At 46.9% G+C, this 15,465-nt stretch overlaps 1 protein-coding gene across 1 annotated transcript; it reads left to right on the forward strand.

Annotated features, from left to right (window-relative positions):
* The first annotated feature begins 7,420 nt into the window (after window positions 1–7,420).
* Window positions 7,421–15,246, forward strand: SEM1 (SEM1 26S proteasome subunit). The gene is made up of 3 exons (XM_078858131.1): window positions 7,421–7,545; window positions 12,121–12,214; window positions 14,876–15,246. The coding sequence occupies exons 1-3, from the start codon at window positions 7,470–7,472 to the stop codon at window positions 14,916–14,918; spliced, it is 213 nt and encodes a 70-aa protein (XP_078714257.1). The 5' UTR covers window positions 7,421–7,469; the 3' UTR covers window positions 14,919–15,246.
* The last annotated feature ends 219 nt before the right edge of the window (window positions 15,247–15,465 follow it).

Raw genomic sequence — 15,465 nt, forward strand, 5'->3', positions numbered from 1 at the left:
CCCCACAGATTTCCCAGGTCACTGAGAGACAACAAGGGCCCCTCTGGTTCGGAACAGGGGACCGCGTGAGGGGCCCCTGGGCCGGCAGGAAGGCAGCCGTGACCCCGAGATGGGATGGAAATTGTTTCACGGGCAGCAGCATCAGTAACAGCAGCAGCAGCAGCGACTGCAGCAGCAGGCTGTGGTTGCGGCGGTGGCGGCGGCAGCTCACGCGGCCCCGCTGGCAGACGTCGCTTAGAGGGTGACATTTACGTGCTCCTGGCTCCGCTTAATGGCCAGGCGTGCGTGCGTGCGCGCGCAGAAGAGAACAACGGGGCACAGCGGTGGTTCCAACGGATTGACAGAACATTTGCATACGGAATGCAACGTGTGAGCGGGGGGAGGGGAGTGGTGGAGGGGAACCGTCTAAAATTAATGTGGGGGCAGCGATGATCAAACACTCAATGGGAGATTTGTGAGCAGCAGGCCTTGGAGGTCAGCTGTCAGCTGCACGGCTGACGTGGGATCGGCCAGAAGGAAGGAAGTGATGGCGAGGTGGGTGGGTGGGTGGGTGTGGTGGTATCAAGGGACATTATTGATCTTGATGTATATATGCTGAACCTCTTTCGCACCGTACGTAGCCAACCGTGAACTTGAGTAACTCCCTCGCATCCCGTCACCAACTGGAGGAGTTGCCTCTAAACTGTGGGGAGGGGGGGGACTGCTTTGGAGGATGGGGGGGTGCAGTCGGTCTCCTCGTCCAACGCTACCTTCATGACAAAGCCACCACATTGTGCACGGCGACTTCAGTTCCAGGTACTGTTATCTTCTGTCGTCCGTGACGTGCTCTGGATTCTGCTATACTCAATGCACCGTTAATAGTGATCATATGTTTCTTCCAACAAAAGTCTATGTTTTCAAATAATGATTTTCACCTGAGTGTGACCCGACTAAAGCCGTCTATATCATCGGTACTGCAAGATCTTCTGAGCTTATTCCAGGTCGACACAGCCTTAAATGGGTATACTTGGTGTGGCGTGTAAACAAACGATAGTGGTGAATCAGCACTGGGGAGACAAAATCAACCGGGCGTGGTTCTGGCCGCACCACTGCCTCGTTTTATGCCGGGTTGGCCTTAACGTGTGTTGGTTATACATGAGATTTCATTGATCACGCTTGATTTAGCCTGAATTCTTCCTATGCGTAATTATACGCATTGATGATTCAATGGTAACATATTCAGTACAGGTTCGTAACAATAACATACTCTTTGGTTCTTTCGGTAAAGTCACGTAGGTGAAAATAAAAAGAAAAAATAAGAATAAAGAATAAAATAGAAATTACTAAATTAAATCACGACGTTTCGAAAGCAACACAAGCTTCCGTCATCAGGTGGGACAACCACAACAATAACATGTGCATTGCTTTGTTGTGTTTAGTTTGTTGTCCTTCCCCGCATCTCCGATTAGCGCGGTCGGCTACGCACGACGCGGAAGTTCAATATACATACACACATTGTCGATGCAATTCACTCAGAGTGTATCACATGAGCCGTGTAAGGAAATCTAGAATCTACACAATTTCGAGTGGTCGATCTTGAATATATTTTTGTTGTTATTGTGAATATCGTGTTTCTTGCCTCGAGCTGTAATCCCGTTTAACGTGGAATCGTACGTCTTTCTTCTTGGAAATAAATAACGCACGGCTGACGATGCACGAGACTGGTGAAGGAGTGGCAGCCAAAAGGAGCGAACGCGTCCGAGAGGACAACCATCGCGAGAGACGGAGCAATGACATCAGCTCGTGCGCAGGAGCGACATGGATTGCGTTGATGGCGACGGCGTGTGATGGACCTTCATCCTGCAGTGGACAGAAGACCATCGTTGATGATGTGTTCAAAGTTGTTTATTTAAAGGTGACATCAGGGGGCGACAACGGAATTCAAGCAAGGATCGTGCAACGTGGGATAAACACAGACCCAATAAAATACAACATTCCTACGGACGTCGGGTCAAGGCATCTTTTCCATGATAACGCTGCATAATTAATATTCTTTTTTCAATTAGCCTAAACATACTTCACTACGCTGGTCAGTACAGGTTGGTGATGGGGTAAGCGTGGGGAGAAGGCCCATGAGCGGTTTAGGCATCGCGGGCCACACTGATTGATATTAGTCGTGGCCGGGAATGAAACTCTACTGGAAACCCATGAAAAGCCGCCTTTTCGCTCTTCGGAGTCCTCCATGTATAAATAAATATTCTGATTCTGAAATTCTGATTCTCAAACTCCGCAGTACGGAAACCACTGCGCTACTGCTCCCCACCTCCTCCCCATTAATACACAAAGTACAGGTGGATACAACAACTAGAATAACACATCTAGCATCGGTTTCCGTGTTTACATGGAGGTTATAGAAGCGTCGTGAGAATACGTGAGGATATAATTGGAAGCTGTCCTTTCTCTCACGTCTCTATGAGCTGTGAAGGGCCATTGTCCGAAACGTCGCCTCATGTACATTTTTTTTTAAATGTAAGGCTTTGCTATTGACGAATGTGTTGAGTTGTTTTGTTTGTTAAATATTACAGGGTTACATTTATTAAATGAGTCCAACAATCCAAAGCAGGGCCCTCCTGACACACATATTTTAGACTTAGTGAGGCTTTCCTAGAGGTATGTAATAAAGGACTCTTAGGCGATGTAGGTCTCCGTCTGTCCTTTATTGGGTTCTTGTCTCGCACCCCGCGATGTCCCTGGTCAGACCCGCACGTCTTCCGTCGTGTGCCCCCGCACGCCGTTCGAGTCCTCCGCTCTCTCTGCAGCCACACCGCTGCCCGAGTGCCCCACACACTCTGCAGCCACCCCGCTGCTCCGTGTGACTCCGCACACTCTGCAGCCACTCCGCTGCTCCGTGTGCCCCGCACACTCTGCAGCCACTCCGCTGCTCCACGTACACCGCTGGCCGACGGTGCCGTGACTCCGACCACGTGGCAATTGATGCCACTCCTCCGCCAGCACCCCGCGTGGCTTCTCCTACCTTCACTCTCTCTCGACCCCCGATCCCCTTCCGGTTCTCGCCCTATATCCTCCTCCTCACGTGACCCTGACTCCTCCTCACGTGACCCTGACTCCGCCCCCACTCACCCCGACGACCAGGCTCCACCTCCCCTATACTCCGGCCTGCGTGAGTGGTGCGGAGGCAGCGCCCACCCTATCCTTGCTCGCATTACAGGTATATAAAATGCTTTCGTCTATTGCACATTCCATTACAATTATTAACGTTATGAATCGTTCACAAAAAAAGAACATTATACACTTGTTAAAATAATAATGAAGATAATTGTAATGTTAATTATGAAGGTATAATACGTGATGATAAGCTTTTGTGTGTGTTTACAACAGATGTAAATTACTGCTTCAGTAATTTACATCTGCAGTGTGATTACCCACGTGTGTTGGTGCGTGTGTGTGTCCGTGTTGTATGTGTGTGTGTGGAAAGCGATAGCTACGAACCCGACGACCGAGTTCTAGTCCCGCCCGCTCACGGCAAACACCAGTGGCGATTATCTGAACCAGTTATGGGTCTCCCCTAGGTCGACTCAGCCTCAAATGAGGGAGACAAAGGGGGCCGGGCGTGGTGCTGGCCACCCACCTCATCGTGTGCTGTTCCGGCCTTCATAGCCAGTCGCGAACAGCACTTGCCCCAACAGTTTGTTCAGGCTATAATGAGGATCTTTGTCTTGTACTCAAGAAATCCGAGGGCGCCCACACTAAATTGCCTATGCCAGTTGCGCACGCAATGAGGGGGTGGGGGGGGCTGGTTGGTTAGGGGAAAAGGTTGCCCCCCCCCATTTTCCCCCACACCCGCTCCCCATAACCTCCCCGTCTCTGGTCCCCGTGCATGTATGCGTGCATAGGGCGGTGCTCCTCGGGAGCCTTTTGTGAGACCTGAAGGCAGCCTGTAATCTGCTGCAATTATTTGCTCCTCCAATTTTCCACCGCTGTTCATGCCGCGCTCTTCTCTCTACCCCCAACCTCTTCTTTCTTCTGTCTTGCTTTCATGCTTTCATGCCGGAACCAAAAGCCCTGAATAAAGAGGGGGGGCGGGGTCTTCCTCTTCTCCTTGCAGATGCTGGAGGCGTTGTCGCGCCTTCGGAATAAGCGAGGCATGTACGAATTAATGCACCACAGAGACACACATCCATAGATCTTAACGTGTGTCCGCATTTGCACGTGCGAGGTCACGTAAGACACGACGGTCCTGTCCTCGACCATGCTAACGGCCTCAGCCGTCAGCAGTGGCTCTTACGCTGTTCGTCTGCAACATCTCAATCAACTGCGTCGCTTCTGTTAGGTATAACACATTACCTGTATGTATGTTGACATTTTTTCGCACCGTACGTAGCCCGACGTGCTAATCGGAAGTGCGTTAGCAGTGGCGCACACGCACAATGAACAACAAACTTAACGCATTCGTCAATAACGTTGTGTGTGGCCTTAAAAGGAAAAAACAATTGTACAATAGGCGACTTTTCGGCCAAATGCCCTTCTACATCGCACGTAAATACATGTTTGTTAGAATAGATGCAATGCTCGTGTTATCTTGTTTTGCCTATATTGCACTGTACGTTGTGTTTATTTGCGATCGACGTTAACCTTGGAAAATATGTTGTTCGTGAGCTCTCCCTTGGGTTTAGATGAAGGTTAGCTGATTATAGAGAGGTGAGTTGAGTGTTAAGTATCTCTGTCTCTCTCAGTCGGCAGTACGTATTAATTCCCGCACGATGGGTGGGTTGCTTTCTCTCATCTGCTGATTATTTATTTTACCAGGCAGAAACTTACAATCAATTTCTTCCACTTGTCTAAATTCCCCACTGTGTGTTCGGCACACGAGGGCGTGGGTGGCCAACACCACGCCCGGCCGCATTTGTCTCCCCGGTGCTGATGTTTACATCACATGTCAGGTATGTATTTGAGGCTGAGTCGACCTAGGGGAGGCCCATGACCGGTTCAGATAAGCGTCACCGGTGTTGGCCGTGAACGGGCGGAAATCGAACTCGGGTCGCCGGGTTCGTAGGGCAGTGCACTAACCGCTACACTCCCGCTCCCCACGCTGAACAAGAAACAACACCACTTGCACAGGCACTTAACACCACACCTGCGACTACCCGAGATGAGATATTGCGGGAGCGACTTGGACACCTTGATGCTGAGATCAGCATGGACACGCAGGCGAGTGGACAGCACGGGGGGCAATCGTGAGGTGGGCCACGTAGAACAACTCCGAACCCGACTTTCCACCCAAGTCGGCAGCTCAAGATGCAACCTGGCCACGTGGCAGTGACTTCACAGAACCAGAGAGCCGCTGCGGGTCACGCGGCGAGAGGCAAATGGCCCTCCTAAACTGTGCAGCGTCTTGCAGCAGGCTACCTGCTAGCGTTGACACGCGCTCGCCACTTGGGAGGACGTTTGACTTTGGTGGACGGACACGAAAAAAAGAAGTCAGAGTGAAAAAAAATAAACCGGCTTATTTACGTCTAGATTCGAAGCTTTCGTGACTGCAGGAATTACAATTTGGTTCTTTCGGTAGAAGTGACGTAGAAAGAAATTAAATGAAATAATAATAGAACACGACGTTTCGATTTTAGCAATCTTTTGAAGAACGTAATCAAGCAGGTGGGGTGTTGACTCTTGTGTTGGCCGTCTCTCCGTGTTGTATTGCATTATATTTCCAAGTTTACTATGTTTGTTTTTTCTCATTCATGTGTACCTGATGATGGTTGCTTGTGTTGTAATCGAAACGTCGCATTCTATTATTATTAAATTACATTTCTTTCTACGTGACTTCACCGAAAGAACCAACGAGTTATTTACGTCTTCTTGGTTCTTTCGGTAAAGTCACGTAGAAGGGAAATAATAAAATAATAAAAATAAAACATAATAAAATATTGTATTTTATGATGTTTAAAATACTATTTTATTCTGTTTTATTTGTATTACTTTATTATTTCCCTTCTACGTCACTTTACCGAAAGAACCAAGAAGATGAATCTCTGCAGTCACGAAAGCTTTAAATCGAAATTTATTGACGTCTGCTATAGAGTTGACAACTTTGACCTTGTGTCCATGTACAGTCCGTTGCTTAATCCACTGCTGGATGCGTTCCTCTTCCACGAGATGCGAATTGTGGTGGGGGGGTGGGGGGTGATTGATCACAGATGGCGTAGCGGTTCGCGCACTGCGCTACGAACCCGGCGACCCGAGTTCGTATTCCCGATCACGGCCAACACCAATGACGGTTGTCTTAACCGGTCCTGAGCCTCCCCTAGGGTCGAATGAGTAGCTGGTGCGGTGTGTAAACATCGACACTGGAGAGACAAAGGCGGCCGGGCGTGGCTGTTGGCCACCCATTCCCTCGTGTGCGTAGAGTACAATCATTAATGCTCCTGCAATTCTCTCTGCTGCCCACAGCAATTGTGGTTAACCGTATTCTGTATAAAATGAACGAATAAAGTGGACATTAATGACAAAGTCGTCATCAAGTGCTGTCGTTAAATAGTACAGAGCCTTTGTAAATCCACTGCTGGACTGAGGCTTCAAGCAATGTGCCGGTCATGTGAAGGTGGCTTTACCATACTTCACCATGCGGGTCACTGCGGGTTGGTGAAGGAATCTTACAGGGCCCGTTCCAATATCAGTCGCCACTACTGATGCGCTATCATATACAATACAGGGACATTGCCCGAAACATCGCAGATTATATAAATGTTTATATCAACAACATAATAGCACATCAATAGTACTATGAAGAAGGACCATTGCCCGAAACGTCGCTTCATATTTATTGTTTAAGGCCAGTCACGTTCTTACCAGCTCCTACTGGACATCTGTGGAAAAAATAGAGCTTCATAGCTCATCGGAGTCCTCCTGCAATATCAATACATAACACATTCCTGCGGAGGGAGCTGCTAGGAACGTTGGGTTGCTCGGTCAATGGCCAGGGTCAACGGCGGCGTGGTGTATTCCGCAAATATGCCCGATTGTGAGGGCGGGCACAAGCCGGTGTGAGTAGGTTAAACGTTGAGTTTTATAAGGGCACCACAGCATGACCAGCCCCTCCCCACCCAGCCCCACCCCTCCCACCCCCCACCCAGCCCCACCCTCCCCACCCAGCCCCTCCCCACCCTCCCCACCCAGCCCCTCCCCACCCTCCCCACCCAGCCCCTCCCCACCCTCCCCTCTCCACCCAGCCCCACCCCTCCCATTTTTGGATTCACGACGGACGAACGGACACAATAATCCCCTGTGGGCTGGTGAAACCAGGTGGTTCCTACCAGTATTAAGATTCAGCGTTGATTGACGCGTGTCTTTTCATACCGCGTGACATCATCGCAAAGTCAGCAGCGGGGAGGGGGGCGAGGCTGGGCTTGGGGGGATACATGACGTCAAAGAACTGCGACTGAGTGACGTAACGCGCTGAAGCAGAAGCAGCAATGGCCGATAAGAAGCCCGCGGTGGACCTCGGAGTGCTGGAGGAAGACGATGAATTCGAGGAGTTCCCAGCCGAAGGTGCGTCGTCGGGAAAATAAACAAAAGATAATGAGCCGAAAGCTTTCGCTCGATGTCCACGAACAGTTCCCTTTTAAACGAACACAGCGAGACGGAGTTCACCCGCCGAGCCGTCCGCGATGCGTTTCGGCTCGTCATCGTGAGTAGGCCTCCGCGAAGCCTGCGGCCTTGTCTGGATTCTCAGCGAAGACGGTGTCAGTGGTGAAGGCGGCGGGGGGGGGGGCTCCTGATGGAGGCCGCGTCGATGGTTTCCCCGCCTGATCTCTTATTCAGAATACGTATTTGGAGGAATCCGAATACGTATATTTATACTGGAGGAATCCCATGAGCGATGAAGCTGTGTTTCACATCTCAACATTGCCGATGAGCAAATCGGCCAGAATGCGCTCGATCACGCGGAGTCTCGTAAGCTAAGCAAGTTTGAGTCTGGATAATGCTTGGAAGGGTGACTTCTGTACGTAATAGGTGTTATAGGCTGGCGCTGAGCGGCGTTGTGCGCCGCGGAAGACTGCAGCAATATCCACGACGTTATATTTATTTTTCACGTTTGCTGCCCGCCTAAAACCAACCCCCATTGACCGGCGTGAAGTTTCATTAATTCCGTGTTCATCATAGACCAGCGTCATCCGATCACTGACGGACCGTTTGTGGGCACTTGCTGAAATCATCAGTATTGCACTGCTCATCGAAACAGACGACACTGCAGCCAGATCAGTGAGGCTCGTTCGCTCTTCAACCCCAGATGCAGTTTGCGTGAAGTATGGTCTAAAAACAAGCAGCTCCCACGACCCGCACGGCGAGAGGGGGTTCATTAGCCAGCAGTTGCTCGCGACAGAAGGACCATGCATGTGGAGCAAACACAATATTTTCATATCGTTCATAGTTTTCTGATGCGGCATAGGCGCACGCCTATGATTCGGTACTCTTTGAGGCTTCAATTGGTGCCGTGAGGTGGGCGAGGAGATGTCAGTAGAGAAAGTTGGTTATTGAAACCTGTGTGGTGCGTCGAGTTTCATCTCGTACGCATGGGCTTTCTCCGTGTACTGTACTTGGAATTACTCCCACACACAGAACGCTCAAATGGAATTTGACAAACATTCAATTCGTGACCTTCCTGAAAAAAAAAAACTTTGAGGATCCAGTTTGGCGTACCAAACGAAATTAAGTACTATACTTTTGCAGTTAATTTAGAAGGTATTGTACGTTTTTGTGTTTAGATGTGTAAGCGTACTTGGGGGTAGGACACCGCTCAAGGTAACAATGGACGAGGCTGGTGACAGAATAGCAGTCAAAGCAGAGAACATGCTCAAAAGTATCGATCGATGATATTATTTCGTGTACAGGAGTGAGAATGGTTTTGGCAGTTGCAGGCCTTCATCCAGAAGTATATAGACAGTGCCATTTTTTATCGCAAAGGTTCTTTTGAACCATGTCCGGTATTCACTTTAATTTCAGCTTCTACCCATTATTGTAGCCCAGTATTCAGTGTATGTATATTACCTTTTGTTTCTGTATAAAAATCACCAAAGGACATTTTATTTTCACTCACACATTGTCCGACACCGTGTGTGCAGTTGTGTAAAATCATCACCGTCGCTCTTAGAATGGTTATACAATTGTTTTAGTTGGAAACGATAGGTGTACTATTGTGACAGGAGATGTGCAATGGTTTCAATAGGTAACAATAGGTATACTGTTGCAATAGCCGCACTATGGTAGACTGGCTTCCGTCACAGGAATGTCGAATTTCCACCACTGGCTTGAGGCCAAAAGTGGATATTCGCACTTTTTCATGCTCATACATGACAAAAACACTTTTTACCAAATCGTTAAACTTACCAGACAGAAAAGTCTGTGCTGGCTGGAAACAAATACCACAGTACACAGTAAAGATGTTTTATATACGGCAAAACCATGGCAGATGCGGATACCTGATGTACAAACAGACCATACAAGATATAAGGACGCAATGCCCGATCCACAAATACGGCGATACACTCTGCTGATCCTGACGCAGTTATCTGGCTTGACCACCGGGATGTGAACTTGTAGTTATTGCTCCTGCATCTCCATCAGCTATACGAAAAAATAAGATGTTTAGCAGAAGGCACAATTGTAACCATAAGCTCCGTCCTCCCAGCATGCTTTGCATTGTCAAATGGTATCAACTTGTTTTTTGCTACTAAGATTCAATATACTGGCCATATTATATTAGGCAGCAGTATGTCAATGACACAACTGGATACTGGTTTTGTTCTTGTGTGGAATCATCAATACACCATAGCCTTGTGCCTTAAGTGCTTTATATGGGCAAGACCTCCCAGAACACTGGACTGCTTGGCACTCCATAACGGCGACAATGAACCAATCTTAACGCTAAATTTCGATTTAAAGCTTATATTATTATATTACTTTATTATGTTTTATTTTTATTATTTTATTATTTTCCTTCTACGTGACTTTACCGAAAGAACCAAGAAGATCAATCCTAACGCTTTATATAAATAGGACTAAATACGAAAAAAAAACTTTCGTGCAGGCTGGAAGCTAATAAATAAGTGAAACACTGACAATTATATGTGCATTTACAAGGCACTTAGCCTATGGGAAAACAAGTAAATCATTTTCATTGTTGGCAAGGCCTCTGTGCTCATTGTGTTCAGTGATCCATCATGGCTGCATTTGTTGGGACACCGGAAAATGTTTGTACACCGGCAAATGAAATGGCTAAATTAAGGGTGACTTCTTTTTGGAAAAGAGACCGTTTCTCTCAATGAGCTATTATTAGGTCATCTAAATTATTTACTGTCAGTGCCCGGCAAACCTTAATTTTCAGATGGGAGTAATATTTTGGTAATATCCCTAATGCAACACAAAGGCAATTCTTCTACAGGGTAGCATTGTTACCTTCCAATTCTGTGGTTTGCACACTGCGCGATGAACCTGGCAACCTCCGTTGTATTTTCGGCCATGGCTGACATCAGTGGCGAGTGATATCTGAAATGGTTGTGGGCCACCGCTGCACTGACCCGCGCTGGTAAGTGTTGTAAAGTTCCGTTAAACAACCCCTTTGGCCGACACGGCATGGAGTAGGCATTCATCTAGCAGTGGATTGTGAGAGGTGAACATCACGTTCTAGACTAATTCTCACTAGAACCCTGCCTGGGAGACTTGGTAAATTCCTTATTGAGGATTTTTGTTCTATTTGAGAGAAAACCCAGAGTGCCAAGAGAAAGAGCCCACATTGCCTCCAGTTGGCTAAACATAGGCTGTCCTCGCATTTGCTTATGCTAGTAAAATGATAGTACTTCTCCAAGTGATCTTTTACGTCATATATGATTTATTGGGCAGGTTATTTTACTCCACAATTCTGTATTTACCAATTGTATATGGAACCACTGCTATACGTGTCCCATTATTAGTTTGATGATTCACGGCTTGGAGCTGCCCAGAGCTGCACACCAAACGAGACATCACTTGCAGGTGCCATCAAATTTAAAACACCTTTACGAGCAAACGAATATGCATAACACCCACATGACGCCATAACTTGCAAGCGCAGCTGCAGAAGTGGGCAGACCTGCATATGTTTCACTTCGACTACTGCAAAGATAATTATTATTGCGATATTCCAATATCAACTTTGCAGAAGCTCCCCGATGTGTTAAAAATTCACCTGCTCGGCTAGTTGGCAGAGTAAATTAATTGAGCACATGCCAGTTCTACTTTTGCATTAGCTTCCAGTGGAAGCACACAGATGGTTTTAAAATCATGATGCGACGTTTAAGGCTGTCCGCGAGTTTGCACTTGCACGTGTCTCACTGCCTGGCTATTGCACCGCATCAACCAACTCTGGCGCCGCTGCAGACAGTGGATTCTTATCTCCCTGCACTGCCGCCAACACTCCTGGCCAAAACTGGTGACGGTGCTGTTGTCAAATAGGCGACAACGGTACAACCTCGGTCGTCCAAGTCTGTTTTGATTTATTTGCAGCTAGATAAATGTGGCTCTTTTTATAAAGGACATTTCAAATGTGGAGCATGGTTTATAAGGTGACTGCGCTCATCGGATGATCAAGGCCTCAGTATGCCATCCAGTTTGGAGGAGCTATTTAACCATACTTCTCTATTCACTCCAATGCGGGTTGGTTGAATACATTACCTGGGTGAATTTGTATCATCGGCAGGTGGGTGTCATGTAGACAAATGACGGTCAATTAATATAAGGAAGGTGCGGTATCGTGTTTGTTTGCTGTTATTTTTAACAGTTTCCTTTTAAATCCCAACATGCAGTCTGCCTCATGCATGTGGCCAGTATGCCGTGACATAATTTGTCAAGGAGTAAATTATGCATATATGTTGAACTTCTTCTTTTGCACCCAACGTAGCCAACCTTGCTAATCGTGGGAGGAAGGACAAATGATGTCACGTTTTAACATTTTGTATTTGTACGTTAACCATTATGCCAACATACTCCCACAGAGTTTATATTAATTGACCGCAATGACAAGTACATTATGGCCTGTGCAGAAGAATTGGGGGTGCGAGAGGCCGTGCTCGTGTTTTGCCGTTGCAGACTGGACGGGGCTGGATGAGGACGAGGACACGCACGTGTGGGAAGACAACTGGGATGACGACAACGTTGAGGATGATTTCTCAAATCAGCTGAGGCAAGGCTTGCTTAAACCTCAGTCAGTCCAGACCCCACTACATACGTATGTATGTTGAACTTCTTTTGCAACATACATAGCCAACTGTGATCGTTGAAGGTGCGGGGGAAGTACAGCAAACTCAACTCAAAAAGCAGTTCTAAAGAAATGAGTTTTCAATATAGTTGCTCTAAAAGTGCATAGCTCCAGTGGCTTCCTAATATCGGAAGGAAGACAGTATTCGTAAATACAGGCATCACACACCATTATTTTTCGACTATATTTCTATTCTCCATTGCAACAACAGCAGCGCTTATTGGCGTAGCGTGGTTGGAACGGGCTCTTGGTGCAAGGAATAAAGTGGGCCCCCCATCTGCTACCCCTTCACCCCCCTGCCCACGTATAGCCTTGCACCTAAGTCCCTCTGATCCTTGGGCCCCCCCGGTGCAGTTGCACCGCTTGCACCCTCGATATCTAACGTCACTGGTTCAGTGCAGTCTACATGTGTTACTCAGAGAATCATACGAGCCTGCGTACCCACACTTGCACGGTAATCTAATAAAGTTATGGTCAACACTTTACCGATAGGTATGCAACTTGCAGTACCATAGCATAGATTAATCGGTAACACATTTTTGTGCCAGTATATATGCACTGCTGTATTTTTGGGGGGAATTAAAGAGCCCATTATATTGACTCTCTTCCACGAGCTTTTGTGAAGCCTGTTGCATGAATATCATTGATTTGAATGTGCATGGCAATTGAATACAGTGGTACCTCAGTATACGTCGTTAATTCGTTCCAGAAGGTAGGACCGAAAATGACGTATACCAAACGAATTTTTCCCATAAGAAATAAAGGGAAAGGAATTAATCCGTTCCAGAGGAAAATAAATGATATTTTATATGGCATATTATACATTAATGGGATTGTATAAAATAATTTAGACACTAATTACTAAAATGCATACAGAAGCCACGTGACCGCGCTGCTGCCAGCTGCGCTGGTCACGTGGCGTGCCTCAACCCCAGCGACGTTTCTCGACCCGGGGCTCCACCCTCCATGGGGGCAGCCCCCACACCGCCCCTCTCCCCCACGCCACCCCGCCCCTCTCCCCCACGCCACCCCGCCCCTCTCCCCCACGTCACCCCGCCCCTCTCCCCCACGTCACCCCGCCCTTCTCGTTTTGTTTCAGTCGTGAACGGGGCATACACTGGTACTGTACGTGGTGACTCATCCCGACCCATACAAGTTCTAGCAAACGCGTCGTATCCCAAGCAAGACGTCGTATCCAAAGACATTTTTTCCTCGAAAAAACACGACGTATACCAAATTCGACGTATTCCAAAGCGGTCGTATACCGAGGTTCCACTGTACAACATAACCTCTAGATGTGGTGCACAGCAATATCCAAACAGAAATTAAAACAAATGTAAAGGCAACGTTGGTTATGAAATCAGCCCTTAATAACCCACAAAAGTGACGATTTTACATCTCAATTTCTGAGTTCGTTTTTAATGGAATAATGGCAAATTGTAAAAGAATTGCATTATTGGACAGGTGTCAAACAGATCTGTCAAGGTGAGGACCTTTTTTTTGGCAATTCCTATGTAATAAACTGACAAATGCAACCTCCAGGCATCCTTGGTAAGCAGATAATGACAGTAAATCTTTACAGGTGATGGGGAGTCCTGGCTGAGCCAGTAGGAACAAATGACTGTAATCTGTGCCCGAGAATTGGCAAGATTTCTCACCGCTGTGCAGAGCAGCCATCTGCTGTAATGGCCTCCATTACATTAGAAAGTCAATGGATGCATGAGGCTTTTATGGATCTGGGAAACTGTCAAGCCACCACCACGCTTTACTATTAGCCTTCTCGAGAGCACCCATTTGGAGGTTAGAATAATGCATGTTATGTCGTCTCGTATTTATTTATCTTGCACCTTGGCGCGTGCACGACCACGAGTGAAAATGCAACGGTTAATGACGATGACGCTGCTGTCTGTTATGCGGTCACTATTAGAGGCACGCTTGGCTTTTCACGCACTTGTGGGAAAGCTGCGAATGCCGGGTGCGCTCGTGTTCCTCTGAAGCACTGCTGGTGGAACATTGTTTCTGTTGATGCTGCTCAGTCGTGCAAAAGAGCTTCGCTCAATGTGCGTTGCAACCCACGGAGAAAAGGGGATTTGTACTCGGTATGGCGAGAGGGGAACATGTTGTCGGACGTGCAGCACCTGCCTGCTTTTTGTTTTAAAGACTTGCACAGCAGCTGTGCGGTGGGTTTTACAAAATTTACCACAGTGCTGACTCATCCAAGCATCCAAACACTTGCTTGATTGAATAAACTGATGAGCTATTCTGTAACTGGATGGGCTCCTGAAGCAATCAGGGCTTGTTTATAAACAGGCGCGTTACCTGATTGTGCTTTGGAGCCGTGTGCAGACATGAATTAGCTTAACGCATGTATTAAACGTCACTGATTTTTTTTTCTCTTGTCATACATAGTTAAAAAATGTGGCAATGCTCAATACAGGGCATGAGCAATATTTTCAAGCCTTTTAACAGTCATACATTATTTACTGCTACGATATTCCAACACTTGCATTCTATTGCGCACTTGATATTCCTTTGTCTCCTTTGACAGACGTTCTAATTGTTGTTTTTATCCTTCACTGCTTTCAGGGCCGAGCTTGAAAAGTACGGACATAAGATGGAGACCTCGTAGAGAAGGAACGACGTTTGTGGAGGGGGGGGGCGGAGAGTCTTCAAAGCCCCCCACACCGCTTGGCTTTTGCATTAAAATAATGCCTCCCGCGACCGCTGGGTTTTTTTGTTGTTGCCATGACCTGTTCTTGGAGTCGTCACGGAAGAGAAAGGGGATGAGTTGTGGAAAGCAAACGTGAAAAATTGTCACCATTCTCCAGCCATGTTGGATTTGTTTAATGTCCCGTTGGAATTTTCACCGTTCGGAATAAAGTTTAATATTTTGTTAATTTGTTATTGTGTGTTTTAGTGTTGCCAAAATAAACTTAACTGTTCCACAAAAAAAAAAATGTTGTTTATAATTTCACACACATCTGGCCATATGTTTTTATAACCGATTATTCACTTACCGGATTCGCATTAGGAAGGAAGATAAATAATGTGACTTGTTATAGGATATATTTATATCCTATTGGGAAGCAGGATACGTTTATACTGTGGCAGTTTGTGTGAACATTTTTCAAATATTTTTGTATTGCATAAATGACACTTCATCAACATCTGCCATA

This window comes from Lampetra fluviatilis, chromosome 1 (assembly GCF_964198595.1).
Source record: "Lampetra fluviatilis chromosome 1, kcLamFluv1.1, whole genome shotgun sequence".
NCBI classification, from domain to species: domain Eukaryota; kingdom Metazoa; phylum Chordata; class Hyperoartia; order Petromyzontiformes; family Petromyzontidae; genus Lampetra; species Lampetra fluviatilis.

What these genes read in the sequence shown, in the direction of transcription:
- SEM1 (XM_078858131.1), top strand. Translation starts at nt 7,470, where the DNA reads ATGGCCGATAAGAAGCCCGCGGTGGACCTCGGAGTGCTGGAGGAAGAC. An exon ending in CGAGGAGTTCCCAGCCGAAG is followed by an intron (nt 7,546 to 12,120) that starts GTGCGTCGTCGG and finishes TTGCCGTTGCAG; the next exon opens with ACTGGACGGGGCTGGATGAG. An exon ending in GATTTCTCAAATCAGCTGAG is followed by an intron (nt 12,215 to 14,875) that starts GCAAGGCTTGCT and finishes CACTGCTTTCAG; the next exon opens with GGCCGAGCTTGAAAAGTACG.